This window comes from Anarhichas minor, unplaced genomic scaffold (assembly GCF_050575085.1).
Source record: "Anarhichas minor isolate MPS153535 unplaced genomic scaffold, ASM5057508v1 ptg000006l, whole genome shotgun sequence".
Classification (NCBI taxonomy): Eukaryota; Metazoa; Chordata; class Actinopteri; order Perciformes; family Anarhichadidae; genus Anarhichas; species Anarhichas minor.
Window position 1 is genome coordinate 360,001 of NW_027466452.1, and position 18,695 is coordinate 378,695.

At 42.4% G+C, this 18,695-nt stretch overlaps 1 protein-coding gene across 1 annotated transcript in view; it reads right to left on the reverse strand.

Annotated features, from left to right (window-relative positions):
• Positions 1–1,584: 1,584 nt before the first annotated feature.
• cntnap2b (contactin associated protein 2b) overlaps positions 1,585–18,695 on the reverse strand; it is a 35,715-nt gene continuing 18,604 nt past the window's right edge. The window contains exons 8-25 of the mRNA XM_076077959.1: positions 17,503–17,761; positions 17,207–17,356; positions 16,106–16,268; positions 15,841–15,947; positions 15,646–15,765; positions 12,961–13,076; positions 11,392–11,476; positions 10,909–11,065; positions 9,990–10,117; positions 9,706–9,876; positions 8,908–9,126; positions 8,179–8,415; positions 7,806–8,039; positions 7,553–7,686; positions 6,945–7,038; positions 4,410–4,640; positions 3,129–3,203; positions 1,585–1,841 (exon numbers count right to left, since the gene is read on the reverse strand). Of these exons, the coding sequence (XP_075934074.1) occupies positions 1,642–1,841; positions 3,129–3,203; positions 4,410–4,640; positions 6,945–7,038; positions 7,553–7,686; positions 7,806–8,039; positions 8,179–8,415; positions 8,908–9,126; positions 9,706–9,876; positions 9,990–10,117; positions 10,909–11,065; positions 11,392–11,476; positions 12,961–13,076; positions 15,646–15,765; positions 15,841–15,947; positions 16,106–16,268; positions 17,207–17,356; positions 17,503–17,761 (2,880 nt within the window). The 3' untranslated portion in view covers positions 1,585–1,641. The remainder of the gene's footprint in view (positions 1,842–3,128; positions 3,204–4,409; positions 4,641–6,944; positions 7,039–7,552; positions 7,687–7,805; positions 8,040–8,178; positions 8,416–8,907; positions 9,127–9,705; positions 9,877–9,989; positions 10,118–10,908; positions 11,066–11,391; positions 11,477–12,960; positions 13,077–15,645; positions 15,766–15,840; positions 15,948–16,105; positions 16,269–17,206; positions 17,357–17,502; positions 17,762–18,695) is intronic.

The following is an 18,695-nucleotide window of genomic DNA, read 5'->3' on the forward strand; positions in this document are numbered from 1 at the left end:
ATCATATCTCATCCAGCACAGAAGTAAGTCGAGGACGTTTCCACCGTAGAACCGCGACTGGATGCAGGGGGAAACTTCTAGTCTAGGTCCATCACAAATGACAACAATACACCTTCCTAACACAGCTGTACTCGGTTCTCTATCGCCTCAGACCTGTTCCACTCGTGTGGATGTTTTGACTTGGACTTGTCTTGATCTCAGCCTCCGGTCTAATCTTTGGACTCGACCGGCCCAAGATCAGTTAGGTTTATATATTTTTTTTTTTGTGGACAGCACGGCTGGCTACTATCTCAGCACACTGGAGAGCGGCCAGATCACTTTATTTCTTATACTATTCTGAGTAGTGCAGATACTGATAATGTTCCACTGAAAACCAAGGTTCTGTCTTAACTTGCACTCGATCCCCTTGTGGACTTGGTATTGAATTTATCTCAAAACCCAAGCGTCTCAGCTGAAAAAGCGCTGACAAGCGCCTCCAGCTGGGCTTTAGGAAAAGAACCTGGAAAAAAGAGCTTTGGTGGACACAGCTTCTTCTGAACCAACCAACGTCCTGTCCTCACAGTGGGATGTCAGGTCTGGGCTCTGTCGTATCTCTGCTGTCAACAAAGAGGGCTCTTGGATGGAACTTGCCAGTCAAACATTTGTTGGAAGGTGTATCGGTTCACTTGTGATTGAGCTAGGCTAGCATCCAATCTTTGTGCTAACCACGGCTAAAGTCATCCCTCAACTGTCTCCATACTGAACCAAGATAAACTTCCTCTTATTGACTCTTGACCTTGAGTCAGATGGCACACAAGATTTCCAAAATGTTGTAATAGAAACCTTACGGCCCGTGGTTTCCCTTTTAGATAATAGATATGTTTTTGCACACTAGCATTGCTAACATAAGACAAACTACCTCAGAAATCTGAAAAAGCAAAACAAACCAGTGAGTCGAGCTCTTGTGGACTGACAGGACTCAGTTTATTCTTCAAAAGCTGAACCTCCCCCTGAACTAATTTGGCATCAGAAACAGTAAAATAAAATATGCAAAGTTTCAGCAATCAATGCTCAAAAGTCATCAAGAGATACTTGTCAGTCACGTAGATGCAAAAACAAAAGTGTGACATTAACTTTCCGGCCGTAGTCCAAATGATGCGGACAAAGTGATGATTGCTACATCTCCTTCACACACACACACACACACACACACACACACACACACACACACAGACACAGACACAGACACACAGACACAGACACACACCTTTAAACTAAGGCAAAATAATTAAACGAGATTTATTATAAAGAGAATGAATGAGCATTGCTTCGGACGTGGATGATTAGTGGGATTAATGGATCAATGATACAATATTGCCATCATTTTACACCATCTGAAGGCCGTCATCCTGTCCCACCGTTCGTTGTAAATAAAGTTAAAATAAACTGCTCCACCTTTCCACACAGGCTCTGCCAGGCAGCACTGTGCCCTGTGCTTTAATACCAATGCTGTAATGCCATGGTTGTCTATTGTCCATAAAGTTTTGAAATACACCACTCGCCACTCGTCGGGGTTCCACAGGCAGTGACCTCACTACTACTCCCTATGCTTAGAAAACTACATACATCCTAACGTCATGTGTCCGTGTTGCTGAGAGGGGCTCAGATAAACCACTCCTTCTTGCTCTCGTCGATGGTTTCGGTGAAAGCCGGGTCGTTGACGATAATTGCTGCGTCAGCACAGTCTGCTGACTCAGCTCCCTTGGCCTCATTGGTGTGGTAGGAGCCTTTATGACGAAACATGTGACGGATCACAAACACCATAATGCAGAGGACAGTGAAGATCACCATGGAAATGATACCTGGAAACAAAAGAAATGAGCATGTCATTGATAACCGACTGGAAGATGATGTCATCACACAGTGTTACTCCTCACGATCAGTAAACTGACCATGTGTCAAATCAGTGGAGAACCCCGGCACATTTCAGAAAAAGAGCTGCAACTACATCAGCCTTTTTTCTTGTCTCCATTGAGCTGTAGTCTAAAGTGTAGTGCAGGTCCTTATGTGATCTAAAGATGCCCGACCCCATCTGGAATGGATCAATGAAAACCTTCTAGAACCTCTTGTGCATAGTTTATTTTCTTTAAACTGACAGCTAACTCGAATAGGCCGAGCACAATGAGAGCAGATCTAAAGAGACAGACCTAAACAATGAGAGGAGACGAAGCAGAAGCACAGCAGTGGTAGGGAAGTAACACCACATGATCAGTGCTGAGAGAGAGTTAGCCCCTCATTATCAGACATACAACAGGACCCTACTAGACTGAATGTAATTCAGACAGCTATAGTGTGTTGCTAAGTTAAAGTCAACAATATGCCACGTAGCACAGTAAAGCAATGATACAACGAGCCGCGAGAACACAGTTTGTGATTTATGTGAACCCAGCTGGAGACCAAGATGAGGAGTTTGTGTTGTTTCGGGTTATGGACGGATGCTGCCTCGGTGTGTTGGTGCGCATTGTTCTGGATTGTTTTCCATCAATAAAGCCCCACTGACCGAGACACGACATGCCCAGACAAGTTCTTACTTTTGCATCTTTTCTCTTTTAATACACAAGTGACACGTTATAATATACTTGTTTTAACATGCTCTTATTTGTTTACCATATTTTATTGTAAATTTTCATATTTTCTATTTTAAATAATGTCACACTGTGTTTTACTCTCGCACCAATCACCAAGCCAAATTCCTTGTATGTGTAACGTACTTCTGATTCTGATCTGATTCTGGTTTATTTGCTTTGGCCAACAAAGCAGCAGCAGAAATAAAGAAAGCAAACTGCTTTAGATGGATGTCCATTTGTGTCTGGAGACAGCAACATGACATTGATGCATTCTCGTGGGAATTGGGATGTTGCTCAGATCTCTGTCAAGTGTATCGTCCACTGTATCTACATACTGTATTTGATTACTATGTATTTCTATGTTTATAAACGTTCTGTTTACTATTAGGATTGCTCCTCTGAGTGTTAAGACAAAAACATCTGTCTTCTGTTGATGTAAACAGTCACATTTGGGGTTTCAACAGTTTTAAGGACTGGTGCGAGCTGCAGCTCTCAGGTAGCTGGAAGCCAAATGAGATTTACCTCCAATTATGGCAGAGTTGCGATCCACTCCATCACCACCGGCCTTGTCCTCCTTAAAGGGGAAAACAGCTCCAGCTGTGGAGAAAACATTTGTTATCTGTTTGAACTCTGACATCATCCCCAGACTTTTGGATTTTTAATGTTCCATTAAACTGTATTCATTCAATTCAAAGTGGCTTCATTAGCATGTTGCCAAAGCATCAAAATACAGAAGTACACAATAATAGTAACACAATATTACAATTGTTATATAATAATGATATATATACAGTGATTTAAATACATTTGTACACGTGTGTGTGTGTGTCCCTCAGGCTGTGGCATGTTGATACATACTGGGCAGGAAGATATGCCTCGTCTACTTCTCCGGGGAGTATTTTTAATTTTGAAATCACGGATTACAGAGCTGAATTTGTCAAAACAAATGCTCCTTATTTCATTCAATGTTTTACGTTTTAAGGGGAAGTCTCAGCCTCACCTGTCAAACACAGTGACCACATATTCTGTTTTCTTTTGGTGGCCATGATGTCCAGTTTGTTGTCACTGAGCCTGTTCTTGGTGAGGATCTGTCTCTACTTTCTATCTCTGACAGACGAGAGATATTCTGCCAAATCATCATAATCATTTCTTTACGGCCAGATTATATTATATGTCTAATGTTTCTGATGTTCTAAATAGTTTCCTTTACATTGCGTTACATGTTGGTTTCCTCTGATTGTTTGTAGCAGTGTTGCTGTGAGACTGTGTCACTGTGTCTGAGGGACCAGTTAGCCTCAGCACCAACTGACACAGGGGACTCTCCTCTGGGCTCAGCTCTGTGTTTGGAGGGCTTTGGAGTGGAGGGTGTCACGGGGGATTCAAGGTGGTTCAAAAATCTTTCTGTGTAGGAGGGAGAGGCCAGGAGCAGCACATTGATCTAACTGAACATCAAGTTCATTCATATACACATTAAATAGCAAAGGATTCAGTTAGTTTGTCTCCAGTTTTAACAGCACACTTCCTTCCTAAATTCATTGATTAAACCAGATCATACATTTTGCCTCCTATATACTACAGTGTAGAAGTATATAATAGAATAGATAGATTCTTAAAATGTATGAAACAAGTGAAAATATAACATTGTTTTGTTTGGTGTACGTGGCGTTTAATTGAAGTGTGAAGGTTATATATATTAGTTGGTGGTCCGGTGTTTTGGGAGAGGGGCCAACTAGATTTGTACTCAGGAAGTGTTTGTCAGTATTTATAAATTTAGAATATTATAGATTAATTATCTGTCTCTACCTGCTTCTACGTGCCAGGGGTCACTAGCTGAAGCCATGGGGGAGATGGTCAAGGGAGAGGCTCCACAGTTGGATGGGACCAGAATCCCATGGGTGCTGACGGGTGCAGCCAGGCCTGAGCGCAGCGCAGCTTTCAACGGTGCCACACTGTTCCACTGAACTCTTGACAGACAGCCCACGAAGCCCGGCGTGTTGTAGCGCTCGATCAGGATGGGGTCAATCTGTCCCGTTTCTACAAGAAAGACACAACAACACGTTTAGGCCATTACAAAACCATTACAAAACTAACCAAGTGGAACTCTTTTCAGGGCCCAATGTTACCTTATAAAAGAAAACTTTATATCTCTAGTCAACCTTTATGCTGTGTTCACACCAAACGGACAGGAGTCTATGCAAAGTAGGGAATGGAAGAGAGTAGACGCAAATTCACTCCGGGCAGTGCGAATGAGGCGAATGACGTGACATGAATAAGGCGAACAGGCGAAATTCGGCATTCACCTCGAGTTGAAATATTTCAACTACAACGCTAGCATAGCCTAGCACCAATCGATCCGAGATCCATTCTGAAAACTAGCATTTTAAAAGTTGTTTGTTTCTCATCTTGTGGATAGACCTAATAAAGCATGAATTCAAACACTTTACAAAACGGCATCATTACGTAGTTATCTTGGCTTTTTTTCTGTTTATTGCAATTAAATCACAGCAAAATTGTTTATTTTGAATTCATACAGCTGCAGTAAGCCAGCCGACATGTGGCTTGCTAGATACAGAGAATAAACCTCAATGAAATCCACGGAGCTCCTCCGGATGATGTTATAAACCAGACAAGGAGGCATTTAGTTTCTCGGGATATCTGGGACTGATATCTGGGAGTTATAAATGTAGTGTATAAGGAGTTATAAATGTAGTGTATAAGGAGTTATATATGTAGTGTATAAGGAGTTATAAATGTAGTGTATAAGGAGTTATAAATGTAGTGTATAAGGAGTTATAAATGTAGTGTAATGTAGTGCTCTGTATTGGACACTGTCCAGTGGACAGTGTCCAATATCCCACATCACCTCAAAGTATTTAAGTTAGTAGATACTACTCATTACTACTCCACCTTATTGGGATTGATGCACAGTAAATGGTAAATGTAAATAGACTTTTCTAGTCTTCCAACCACTCAAAGCACTTTAACACTACATGTCAACATTCACACCCAACCATACAGGAGCTACCATGCAAGGCGCCCTCTGCCTATCAGGACTTAACACATTCACACTCATTCATACACCAAGCGGAGCCATTTGGAGCATTGCCCGAGGACACATCGACACAGACTGGAGGAGCGGAGGATCGAACGGCAGGAAGACTAACAGTAACAGAAGATAATCCACAATCCAAAAATGTGTACCATGACACACAAATATTTCACTATCCACAATTACACTAGATTAATTTTGTAATTTGCATATTTTACTTTGACTATTTTTCAATATTTCACATCTTAATCTTGTAGGTTTACATGTAAAGTGATATATAAAGCCCTTTTTCTGTTAGTAAACATGAGGACGTACTGTTGTGGGCAGAAGCATAGTAGTTATGTATTCTATGAAGCAATTTCAATTTACTTTGATGTGAAATAATTAAAGTGTTAAATAAATGCACTCTTTGGTATTAATATATGATACCCTTGTAGTGAATACATTAAATAACAAATCAATTACTTTTTATAACTATAAATAAATACTACTTCATACTAATTACCACTAACTACTTGATTAAGATACACTTACAGTTTATTCAAACACTGTGTTTTATAGTGTATATAATAAATTCAAAGTGCACAACTATTGTATTTATTTACATTATACTTAGTAAAAAAGACATTTGATATTACACTTCCTGGTTTTGTTGGGTAAGAGTTAAAGAAAGCTTTGTAAAAGTGCATTAAGTATATATCACATGTATTCCATAAAGCCTACTTCAGAATACTGCATACTGCATACAGTACATAAAAAAAACAAAGTAAATGCGTAATAATGTGTTTCAAACACTTACTGCTGGTCTTTTACATTGTATGTAGCTACTCTGTATAGTATACAGCTGTGTAGTTTCATTCTCATTTCCAGTCACATATCTCTTACCAGTCAGTCCTGGTTCTCCCTGATTCCAGTTGTAGTGTGAAATAATAACTACTGCTAAATCCATACATACATGTCCTATCTTATAGTTGTCAGCATGTATTGCTGCTAACATTGTTCATGCTTCACATACAAAATATCTCTGTAATGGAACTAAATGATCTAACCAGCAAGCTAGCTTGTACACATCTACCACAGCTAACACTGTTAGCAACGTTAAAGGAGCCGTTTTTTAACATTCACAACATGAATACAGCAGCAAACAACTGTTATGTATGTAAAGATATAGAGGAGGAGTGTCTACTTGAGCAGGGAACGAAGTCGTTCACATCATTCAAATCACAGAACTTCACCCAACATCTCTAAGAAATCTGCACAAACACACTTCTACTCATCTTCACACTTACCAAAGACCTTTCCCAGAAAGATACTTTTGATCAAGTTGAACTGGGTGTCGGAGGTCTCAGGTAGGGTGTACGTAGACACTGAGTAGTGGTCCAGCTGGAGAATATGGACAGAGGAAAGGAAAAGTGAATATTCTATCTGTAATCTGTTCTGTTTTCATCACCACTACCAACTGTTCTTTTTCCAGTCTGGTCTTTAACCCCCCCAGGTTTGTAGGAGAACTACGGGGGTATTCAGGTCGGGATGGGTATCTTTAGGATTGTATTACTATGGGGAGCTACTCTTATCGGGGGTTTTTCATGACTAAATAAAAAGTTATAAAATTTTTATAATTTATAGATAATATATAGAATTTTTAAAACGAATAAATTCAGAAATGGATAGAATTGATTTATATTTCAAATAAACAAGCAGCAAAAGCAATATTTACAACAGCAAACTCACTGTATGAAGTCATTAATGTCACAATGTAAACAAGTCTAAAATGAAAGCATAGTTCCATTTCTGCCAATAAATCCCCCTAAAGATTACTCACCGTTCCTTTAATGCAGTCTGACACGTTTTTCTACTAATGTGCAGCATACTGTATGTTGTGGCAGGAAGTACTGACCTGGAGTCTTATCTCCCTTAAGTTCCTGGTGATGTTGACAGAGTGTGGCTGCCCGTTGGCCATGTTACGATGGTCAACATCGATGGTGTAGGGCTCCGATAGCCCACCGAGACTGTAGCGGATCTGGAGAGTGCCTGGACACACATACACACAGACCATTATAATGTTAACAGCAGTTTATATAATACATAATTTAAGTTCATTAATAAATAAACAAAAACAAATTGATCGGGTATGATGTTGATGAACACACCGTTGTGTCGGAGCACCACAGCTAGGTAGTCCTGAGTTCTGGAGCTAATGTAGACCAGGATGCTGGGAGCACTGGAGGTGCTGAAGCTGAACACCAGCTCCTCTTGAGTCAGGTTGGCTTCACTAGGAACACCTACACCTGATGTGCTCTTCACCTCCTGCAACGCAAGAGTTCCCCCTTCTGGCAAGAAGTCATAACGCACCAAAGTTCCTGTCTCAAAGTAGCCACCTACATCTAAAACACACAGCAGAAAGAAGGGTAGTTAAAACATCTCTATCTTGCCGCATCTTATCTAATTTAATGAAAGATGGCATCATCTAATCTAAAAATGATGTCATCTGCTCTAAACCCCCTACAGCGTTGGAGGCCGTACCATCAGTGCAGAAGGGTCCATCGTACGCAGTGAGGGAACAGTCACAGGAGTATCTGTTGTACTGCTCCACACACTTCCCTCCATTCCTGCAGTGCATCCCGTAGCTGCTGCAGTGGCCCTGGCAGCCTGGATTCACCCCTGGAGTTACCTGTGCCCTCTTCTCCAGGTCAAAGGTCACACCATTTATCTTCAGAGCCCGCATGCAGCCCAGAAAACCCCTCTGACCACTCGAGGCACCTTGGACACAAGACGTGAAGCATAGCGTTAGTTTAGGCAGAGCACTGAAGTCTGCTGATGTTCCCTCCACGCTTCACAGCCACTGGCTCATTTGCAAGTGTGTAGATCACACTCATGGAGATGTACAGCATGGACACGTACAGCATGGACACTGTCTACTACTATCTCTAGAATTCACTATTGTTAACACTCTGGACACATTCTTATCACGACACCGAATGTTACAGAGAAACTGTACTTCTACAGGCATAAGTAGCTATCGTTAACTGGTACACAGATCGTCCTACAAACATCCCAGTGGGATTCCATAATGTGGTTGTGGAACATCTAGTCAGAGTTTTTACGGAACATTCAACACTTTAAGACCTCTGCTGACACACCCTAAATACAGGACCAACACCAAGACAGGAGGAATACTCCAATGGTGCATGACATCACATGTGACAGCTGTGGAGAAGAGTTCAGTACACGAGGTGCATGTGTGTGTCTTACCAACATAAAGCTCGCTGTAGAACTCCAGCTTTGTGTGTCCCTGTGGGGGCGTGGGTCTGACCTCTTTGTACTGTCCATTCAGCTGCAGCACTGCTTCCTTGATGTTCTTTTCAGCCTCCACACGATGCCATTGGTCATCGTTCAGAGGCACAGGTGAGTGGACACTGAGCTCCACTCGCTCGCTGCCCACATCGAAAGAGAAGAAGACCACGGAGCCTCCTGGGAGCCGAGGAATCAAATTCAAACAAGACTTTAAGACTTCAGGATAAGATTTTCCCTAAACAAGAAGTCCATCCCTGATTTCTCATTTGTTTGGAATTACTGCAACCAATATCTATAGAAAACATACAGTATGTACTTTGCTTACATTAAGTATTATGCCCTTTTCAGTCCAGGCCCCTCAGCTTTGAAACTCCTGCCTGAGCATATTTATTATTAGTCAATCAATGTAAAATGATTAATTGATAAAACTTCCTTAAAGTATAAACATGTTGCTGCTTGATAAGATTGCTTGAATCTAAATGGGGTCTAATTAGAACCTCTCACTAGAAGCCTTAGTGTCAGGTGTACAATAGTGACTAAAGCTACTTCAGTGTTGCTTTTGGACATTTCTAAGCACAACTTGTCAGGGTACTATTCAAGAAGACACTGCCACAAACACTGCAGAGCACAACACACCTTCATTGTGGTGCTTAACATCTGCATTTATTGGGTTTAAAAACGTTTGACTCTTATCTCAACGAGGAGTGTTTAATTGTCCTCAAGAAGACTCTAAAACCTGGTGCAATGCACACACACCTCTGAGTTCAATGTGAAGGAAGTCAGTGGTGCCCAAGTTCTCCAGGAAGACGCCGTGAGTGGATGAAGTCTTAAAGTAGAAAGAGATGTCGGTGCTGGTTTCTCCTCTGAAGGAAGGGAAGTGGAGGTGTGAGGCAGGGCTGGTGAAGGACGCTGCATTCCAGAAGTTCCCTTCAGAGAACAACAGCAAGACGTGGATAAAAAATACTAATGATTCTCTGATGATATGAAATATCTCAGTCTCTAGATGGATGTGTGTGTTTGTGAGAGAGAGAGGCACTCACGGTCCCCCTGGCATTTGAGCGGCCCTACTGTCAGTTTGGCCTCAGATCCAGCTCTGCTTGTATCACCGACCACAACCTGCCTGACTGGCAAATGGTCTTTATACACCAACAGGCCTGCATCCTCCCTCCTGCACACACACACACACAGGGAGACAAACACCAGTCAATCAAGTCTGAATCATATTACACAAGACACTATCTCAAGCCGTTAACACCAGTAGACACAGTTTCATAGTAGAGTCCAGTAGAACAGCAACACAAAGAACCAATCACACAGATGTCTTTATAAATAACTATATTCATAACTATAACCACATTTTTAAAAGTAAACCCAGCTGACCTGTGTGCTAAAATTGTCTACTGCACCATTAAACTGTGCACAGAAAGAATGATTGTAAGTATGTACATCAAATAAGGTTCTTCTGCATATATTATAGTTTGCTTTCCATCAAAGAGAGTGCTCTTTGATATGTTGAACGATAATATTCCCCTTCATAAACCTTCCACATTTTACTTCTCTGACAAAACTTAATAAACACGTTTCAGAAGTAAAACATCTTTGTCTCATGTCGAATGTCCAACTCAAGTTTAAGAAACATGTCAAAACTGAGCATCACATGTGACAGCTGTGACAGCGGTTGCAAAAGCAGACTTGCGTAAATGTAGACTGTAAGCCCCATGCAGCAGTTTGTACCTGTAACTATGAGAATAGGGCTACACAGAGTAGATTGGATACAACATACAGTGGAAAGAAATGAAACAGAGTCCACAGACATCCTGGTAATGGTCACGTTGTAATAGTGCTATTAGCTACAGCATTAACAAGAGCATTACTGCTGTCTGTCACAGCTGCTTTAGTTCAGGGAAATATACAAACTGTAACTTTAACTAGCAAAAAATAAGAAGCTGCTCAGCTCACCAGGTGCGCAGGTCAGCGTCACAGTTGCAGTAGTGCTTGGGGTCAGTACAGGTGTGGTTGATACCACAGGAACACTTCTGTATGCCTGGTCCTGAACCCCCCCAGTAAGAGTGCCTCTCATTGGCTCTTCCTACCCACCAGGTAAATGGGACACCATCTGGGAGTCAAAGCAACAGCTTGGAGTCAGTTTACTTTCACTGTCATTCCATCAATTCTTAAGTCAGACTAGTATGTGCTTGGTAACAACAGGATGGTCAGGTAGTCAGCCCTGTAAATAGTGTGCACCATATCTCTGTTTTCAACTGTTCAGAAATCTACTGCGCTGACATCTTCAATCGCAGTGCGCTTCAATGTTGTAACAGTAGAGGCTAATGGTCAACCAAAGCTAACAAGGAGCATACACAAAGAAGCTCCAAAAGATCCTGTTAGTGACTGAGAAGCTGCAGATGAAGCTTCAGATGATAGTTCTGAGGGAGGCTTTACCGGGAGTGTTGAGCAGACGAGACATTCGGCAGGCGTAGGCTACATATTGGTCACAGTACTCTGCACTGCTGGTGACTGACAACACCTGGAAACACAAAGAGAACACATCTCACACATTTAAATTTGCTATCTGCAACACCACATATGTGGTTTACAGACTGGAGTGAAAGAAAGCATGTTGATTTTGATACGTGCAAACAGGACTTTGCCATCGTAACACACAGAGAGTCACAGTGTTGTTGAAAAGAACATCAGACCTAAAACCTAAAAAAGGCTTTTCCAATGAGACACCTCTTGGATTGCACAAAAAATGCCCCCCCTCAATGATGAGATGTGAAACATCACTTGAATAATACTCTAAAAACTGTATTTTAACATAAGGAACAACGTGGACCAGGTTATGGTGGTAGATTGAGTCACATTATATCATATCTATCTTTGTTTAATAATTTCGCTTTACCCCTGCCATCATCTCCTTTTCTCCTCTCCATTGATGATGTGTTACCTCCTTGCCTTGTACCAATGGGCTGGCACATTGATAGAAAACCCCCGTCTAACTCTACCCATCAATCTGAATAATAAAGGTGTGCAAGCTACTGCTGACAATGACCCTGATGAAGACCAATGTCGGTCGCATTGGTCATTTTAAATACATGTTGTCATGTAGAAATAAGGTATTGTAACAGTGTGCAATAAATTCTTTTCTTAAGGAGCATTTGATACTTTTTTGAGACAATATTCCATTCATGTAAAAGACCTTTCACATGAATAAACAACCATGTTACACCTGACATAAGATCCTGTTCATTTCATATTAAAGTATTTTCATGTTGTAATGTCGTATTTTTCTCTATTGAAGGATCTATATGCAGTATTCAGTGTTAATATTATTGTAAATGGAAAAAGTTGGCACACAGTGCACAAGTCCTTCCTAACGAGGGAGACCATACGTTGTCTGAGCTGTTCTCTCGCTCCTCCCCCCTACGCACACACACACACTACATGCACACACACACAAACACACACTCCCCCCCCCCCCCTTTACCACTGTTTGTTGATTTTAGATAGCGTGCTCATAGATGTATATAGTCGTTAGTGTTAGATATTAGTTGACTAGATCATTAGTATTAGAACTTAATAAACTCTGTTGTACTTTAAAGAGCAGCTGTCTGTGATTACCTTGTGCATGTGTATTGTGATAATAGCTGGTATGTGGTCTGTGCTCTTAAACTTAAACCTTCACTTTCACTCTGAATGTGTCATAGTACTCAGACTATTGACATTGTGAGTGAACACTAATTATGAGACTTAGTTTATCGTTTGGTTATTGGTCCCTGTTCTCAGGGTGGAGCCCCGTTATTATTAATAATCGTTAATAATCTTACTGACATTAATAATTCTATTGATGTCAATAATTTAGTTTTCTTGAATGCTGATAACTCAAACACGCTCCTTTTCGTTCCCAACAGTACCAATGCAATACACGAACAAAAGTGATCCACTGTGACAAACAATACAAAGTGTGCAGCAGGTGAACTAGGTCAAAGTAAGTGTGTAGTCCTTGTTTACCTGTTCATCAGTCACATTGTAAGTGATGTGCAGGACTGCCTTCCCTTCCTGGTCTGCACTGGTGACTGATGTCTGAGGAGATAGGTTGTTCTTTAGCGTGGTCCAAACGCTTTCCTCTGAAAGACCAGAAGAAATGCCCTTATTATTCTCCACACCTTTTTCATTTGCACTATACAATACGTTAGCAGATGCATAAGAACTCGTACAATATACAGGGAAAATAGTACGAAGATGCTTCCACTTTTCTCAATTAAGAGATTAACTGTCAGGTGACTGCAGCCTTGGCCAGGAGGTGATAGAGGCAGACGATGTCAAACATTCATCAACTGTTTCGACCCTGAACCACATCCTAGTCGTTGGCGGGTCGAAGGTGGTGGCTTCCCGCTCAACTCTTCCCTAATGTTCCATAACCAGCAAGAAGCTCTTTGTGCTGCCTCACCTAACCTGCTGGCTGCTGTTTTCCTTCATTCCTTTCTTGTCCTTCCGATGGCTGTCAGCATTCTCCACATCGACTATGCCGGCAATCTTTTGCAGTCGACCTCGACTGTGAATGGCCATGCTTGCCATCCTTTCCCACTGCTTACACTGCGGATCCTCCCTCACGCCCCACTTATGCAGGTGTGTTGGAGTTAGAAGTGCGTCGTACACTGACTGCAGTAGGAAGGAGATGTGGAAGGGTTCCAGCTTGCATTGTCACGTTTCGTCGAGGCTCCGTGGGATGCAAGTTCGACAGCCATTGACCTCCGTTGCTCATCCTCTAAATGCCACACTTCAGCCTGAATCATGGCTCTCCTCTCCTTTGTGTCTGCTTTTCCCCAATGCTGGAAATGTCTTTCCCAAGGCCTGGTCTTCCAGTGCATGGACTTCCAATAATGTCCCGAAGCTTCAACATGTTCTCTGCTTGGGCCACTGATGAATTGGCTGCCCACGCCTTGATCTTGTTGTGATGCCTGCATCTCTGTCTTGTTCGTCCTGGTCCAGTCTCTGTAGGTCAACATGACCCTGCACTTTGCCACCTTGAACTCCCACAGATAATAGTGGGAGTTGTAGCTGGTCCTACTGATATGAAGCTTGGAAGTATTCCCAGTCCCTAAGAAGGTGCTTGTTGATTTTCCTCTCCACTCCTTACGTACATGACATAGGAACTTCATAAACTGTCACAGCCACACCAGTCTGGGCAGCAGACTGATACAGACATGCCTTGAATTTCCCTGGTAGACCGGATTTTTCAAGTCCTCCTCAGCCACTCCAATTTCTACTTTTCAGTGCTGGTGAGGATATTTCGTTATTTCTGTCAGACAGGAATTGCAGAACCACCTCCCAAGCAATATGAATGGACTCTCGCCTATTGATGGAATGGCATCAGCTTTGCAGCTGAAATGAGTTGGTCTCTTCCCATTCTTGATCATCATGCTACTTCATTACTTTGGCTTTAACTTCATCCTGGCACAAGTTGCCATGTCACCAAGTGTTGTTTGGACCCCTCTTGCACCCACATTAGGGATGGGATGATATTATTTGAAAGAAATGATGTGACTATGTTCCTTCTTAAATGATAACTCCTGTATTTTATACTTTGCAGGATTTTCTGAAAAACAATATATAGACTAATACAAAAGTAATTCCTCTCAATCTCCTCACAGGGCTGTGCAGAGGTGTGGGGGAGTTTGTTTGTGCTTTAGAATGTAAAGGAGGCCTTGAATCCCACATTTCTGAAAATAAGTGTACCAATTCTCAGGTGTGTATAAGGTCATCCTCTTAGCCAAAAGACCTTCTTGCACTCCTTTTCCTTTGGCACAACACATCCCTCTGCCTTTTTCCAGCCGGATGGAATGGTGCCCTTCTTCCATGTTCTCTGGAACCGCTGCCAAAGCCTTTGGAGAAGCATCTGGCCTTTCTTGTATCGCTCGTATAACGCTGGCAAAGACTCAGCTCTGCTTTTTTGTGGGTCGCTCTCAGGAACTCCACCATATTTAGTCTCCCAAAGTGTGCTTCACCAGACAGTGTTCTGGTGAACCTGCAGGGTCTTTGATGAACTGCGTCTCAACAATGCACCCACACCAGTCTTTCCTGGAGGGTCATCTGTCTTTCTTCCTCAGTCTTGGAAGTCATTGGCTTCCCAGTGAATTCACATAAAAATAAATGTATAAAATGCTTCCACTTCTCTCCCCTAAAGAGATTAACTGTCTGGTGACTGCAGCCTGCGCCAGGAGGTGATATTTTCAGACATTGCCAAACGGTCATGGGGTGTTTTTGACCCTAAACTGTAACACCCCCTTGTTGGCGGGTTGGAAGTGGAGGCCCAATCACTGTCCATCTCCTCCTTACTTCAGTTCAACTCCTCCCTCCTGTTCCATAGTCAGCAAGAGGCTCTCTCTGCTGCCTCACCCAACCTTTGGGCTGTGGTTACACATGTTTCCATACCACAGTAGCTACCAGGACATTCACAAACACATGTTCTTGCCTGATTTACAAACAGAGATAGGAAGACATTTTGCGAGTGTGATAAGCATAGCTGCAAAAACTGCTAAACTTTTAAGTAGAACTAAAATTTGTGGAACAAGCATTGAAAAGGTCTGTTCTGGTCAATTGTTTTTTCTGTCTTACCCAGACTCGTGACATAAATTGACTGAATGTGAAAATGAAACGGATTAACCCTACACCCTTTCCACAGTGACCTCTCACCTGTCATGTCACAGCTGACTCTGAAGGGGGTGATCGGTCCACTGCCGTCTGGGTCAATCCAGTAGCTCCCTGAACTCTTCCCCTGGTGCTTATACTCCTCACAGGACTGCTGATACAGCGCTACAGAGGAGACACACAGCTTAGCAGACACAAAGCAGTGTGTGTGTGTGTGTGTGTGTGAGAGAGCACACTTACATGTATGGCAGGTAGCTCCAGTGTATCCAGTGCCGCTACAGTTGCAGCTGAATGTGTCCCACGTCTGAGAACAGCGACCACCGTGCTCACAGTGATTAGGAACACACCTGACAGATGGACAGTGGGAGAAAACGCATGTGAACACAGCAGGGACCAGTTTCTAACCTACAATATTAGCTGTAAGGCACCACAACTACCCACTGAGCCTGAGCTTTCTCTTATTTCATGAACATCTTAAGTTTAGTATTCGGACTGAGCTGTGTACCTGTCTATAATGGCACACATATCCAGGCTGATATTTTCAAAGGTTCCAATGAGGCCCTGCTCCAAAGCCCTGAGATCAGCTAGATGGTCATCGATGTGGATCATCTGCATGCATCCCTGGAATGAGCGCTGGAGTGATCGGGTGTTGGTGTGCAGGAAGTTACCTGGAGACGAGCGCAGTAGGGCAGAGGTGATTATCACAACCACTGGAGAAATGATCACAGAAAGAACTCTGTGCTGTTCTTGACAGTGAACAGTTTGTCTGTGCTGCATCGTTCATCCACTCCCTGTAGTCAGGATTTAACAAAGGTCATGAACCCAAGTCCAAGCCCCCCACCTCAGAAAACGTTGGTCACCACACGCTGACATAAGAGGATTTCAAGAGTCCTTCACAGGCCTCCCTGTAATGCCAAGATGTTGTAGGTCTGACTCCTTTTGTATTTTACACTATTATCAACGCTGCTTCTCAAAGGAGCCTAATTCCAATCAATTTGTTCCAAATGACTTAATATAGTTTTCTGTCTTTGTTATAATTAGTGCATTCTAAAAATATCAATGTATTGGGATCCTGGGGACCCGAGTCAAAAGCACTGAATTGTAGCCGATGCAGTTATAATAGATACAATAGAATAGATCAAATGATTGCCATGGGTCCTAATTTAAAGTGTCACACGCTATCAGGCGGGTAGGGGCACTCTGTCAGTCACACAGATGTAGCAGACACACATTTCCTAATGTGTGCTAATGTCTATTTTTGATTTGCACAATATGCAATTTGACTGTATAATACTAATAATGTATTTTCTTCAGATGATATTAACTACATAACTAGTAATGTTTTGAGAAGAACCAAGCTAAAAATATTTCTATGCTGGTTGTTTCTGATAGTAGTTTATTCTTGGGGTGCCCAGGGACCCCAGTCGATAGTCCTTGTATGCTAAATAAGTTGGTAGGATGACGGTTAAACACCTGGAACTAACAAAGGTAATTGGATTACGTAATTCACCGCCTGAAAAATAAAAAGTATCCTCGGTGGCATCTTATCATTAAACTTAAACTTAAACCTTTCTTTGGAAGGTTAGAAATCTCTTTGAAGAATCACCTCCAAAGTAGTAGGTTCCTCCAGTCTGAATCTGGATGGGGATGGCTGTTCTGACTGTGGAGGCCTCGTCTCCATCCACTGTCAGCATAGCATAGTTCTCCAATGCGTTCAGATGGACACTGTGCCACTGGCCATCATTCAAACCTGAACCTGCAAGGGAAAACACACTTCAGTCTATAAACAGCAACAATAACTGAGGAAAGCAGCTAAATATAAATGGAGCTTAAAGTGGCGACACACTGAACTAACTGAGGGCTCCTCAACTTCCATTGTGGAGTGCATTGAGCCGAGCTCACCTGATGAAATGTCAATACGTGTGTTCTTCTTTTGTGTCACATTCATGTAGACCGTGACCTTGCCCTCTGTCAGTCCCACCTCCACCCAGCCGTCAGCCATGGGCGTGAACATCAGCAGCCCGTTGGGGTTCCACGTCCTGAAAGACAAACTGACTGACAGGGTGTCGCTGTCGCTCTGACCCGGCAGCCGCAGGAAGGACGTAGAGTTGAAGAAGACGGAGAAGGAGTTGGACTCAGCGCACAAAAATGTCAGGTTACGCTACGGCGGGAGAGGAAGAGAGAGAAACTATTTGACCTGCCCTTTGTGCGCTAACACTTCTTCAGAAGTACTATTTCACTAAAGCTTTAATCATGAGCAGTAAGCTTATCCAGTCTCACTAGTCTTGAGTTTGTATTACATTGAAATCACCACACAGAGATTATACATGCAAACCGCTTATCTTTCTTTTTTTAAATCAACAATGGATCAAATCATTATGTGTAATGTGAAAGGCATAACTGGTGCTGTAGTGACAAACCAACCAATACCTAAACTGTGCCGTTCTCCTTAGTGTGTGTTTTAGCTTCTTTCAGTTCATTGTTTTGGTTTTCCAGCCATTACATTCTTCACAGTCATTTAGCAGACGCTTTTATCCACAGCAACTTACAATTCAGATTCTATCACATTTCTACACCGTAGGCACAGCTACGGGAGACATTTGGGGTTAGGTGTCTTGCTCAAAGACAGATCGACATGCGACTAGCGGAGCCGGGGATCGAACTGCTGATCCTCTGAGTGAAGGGCGGCCCTGCTCTCCACTTAGCCACAGTCGCCATCACATTTCACTCTCATCAATGTCATTTCCAACAGCGGCAGGCAGCTGAAAAAGCTCTGATAAACCATTGTACACTACCTGCTCAGCAGCAAACAGCAGTTTGCTTTTGCAGGCTTATTTTCAGGTCATATCGCCCTAGTGGAATGTAAACAGTAACAGCTATGGTGTGTGAGAACTCACATGGCAGGTAGTGATGTTTGAATTCTACCACCATCAATTTAATGTCAGGAGTCACATGCTCGGGATTACACCATTTAGAGTTAACAAAGACAACAAGACTTCCTCCTCTCTTCTTACTGCTCTGTTCAAGCAGACTGTCCGGTATCTTTCTATGCAGCCATGTCTCCATGAACTACATGCTGACAGTTGATCAGATTT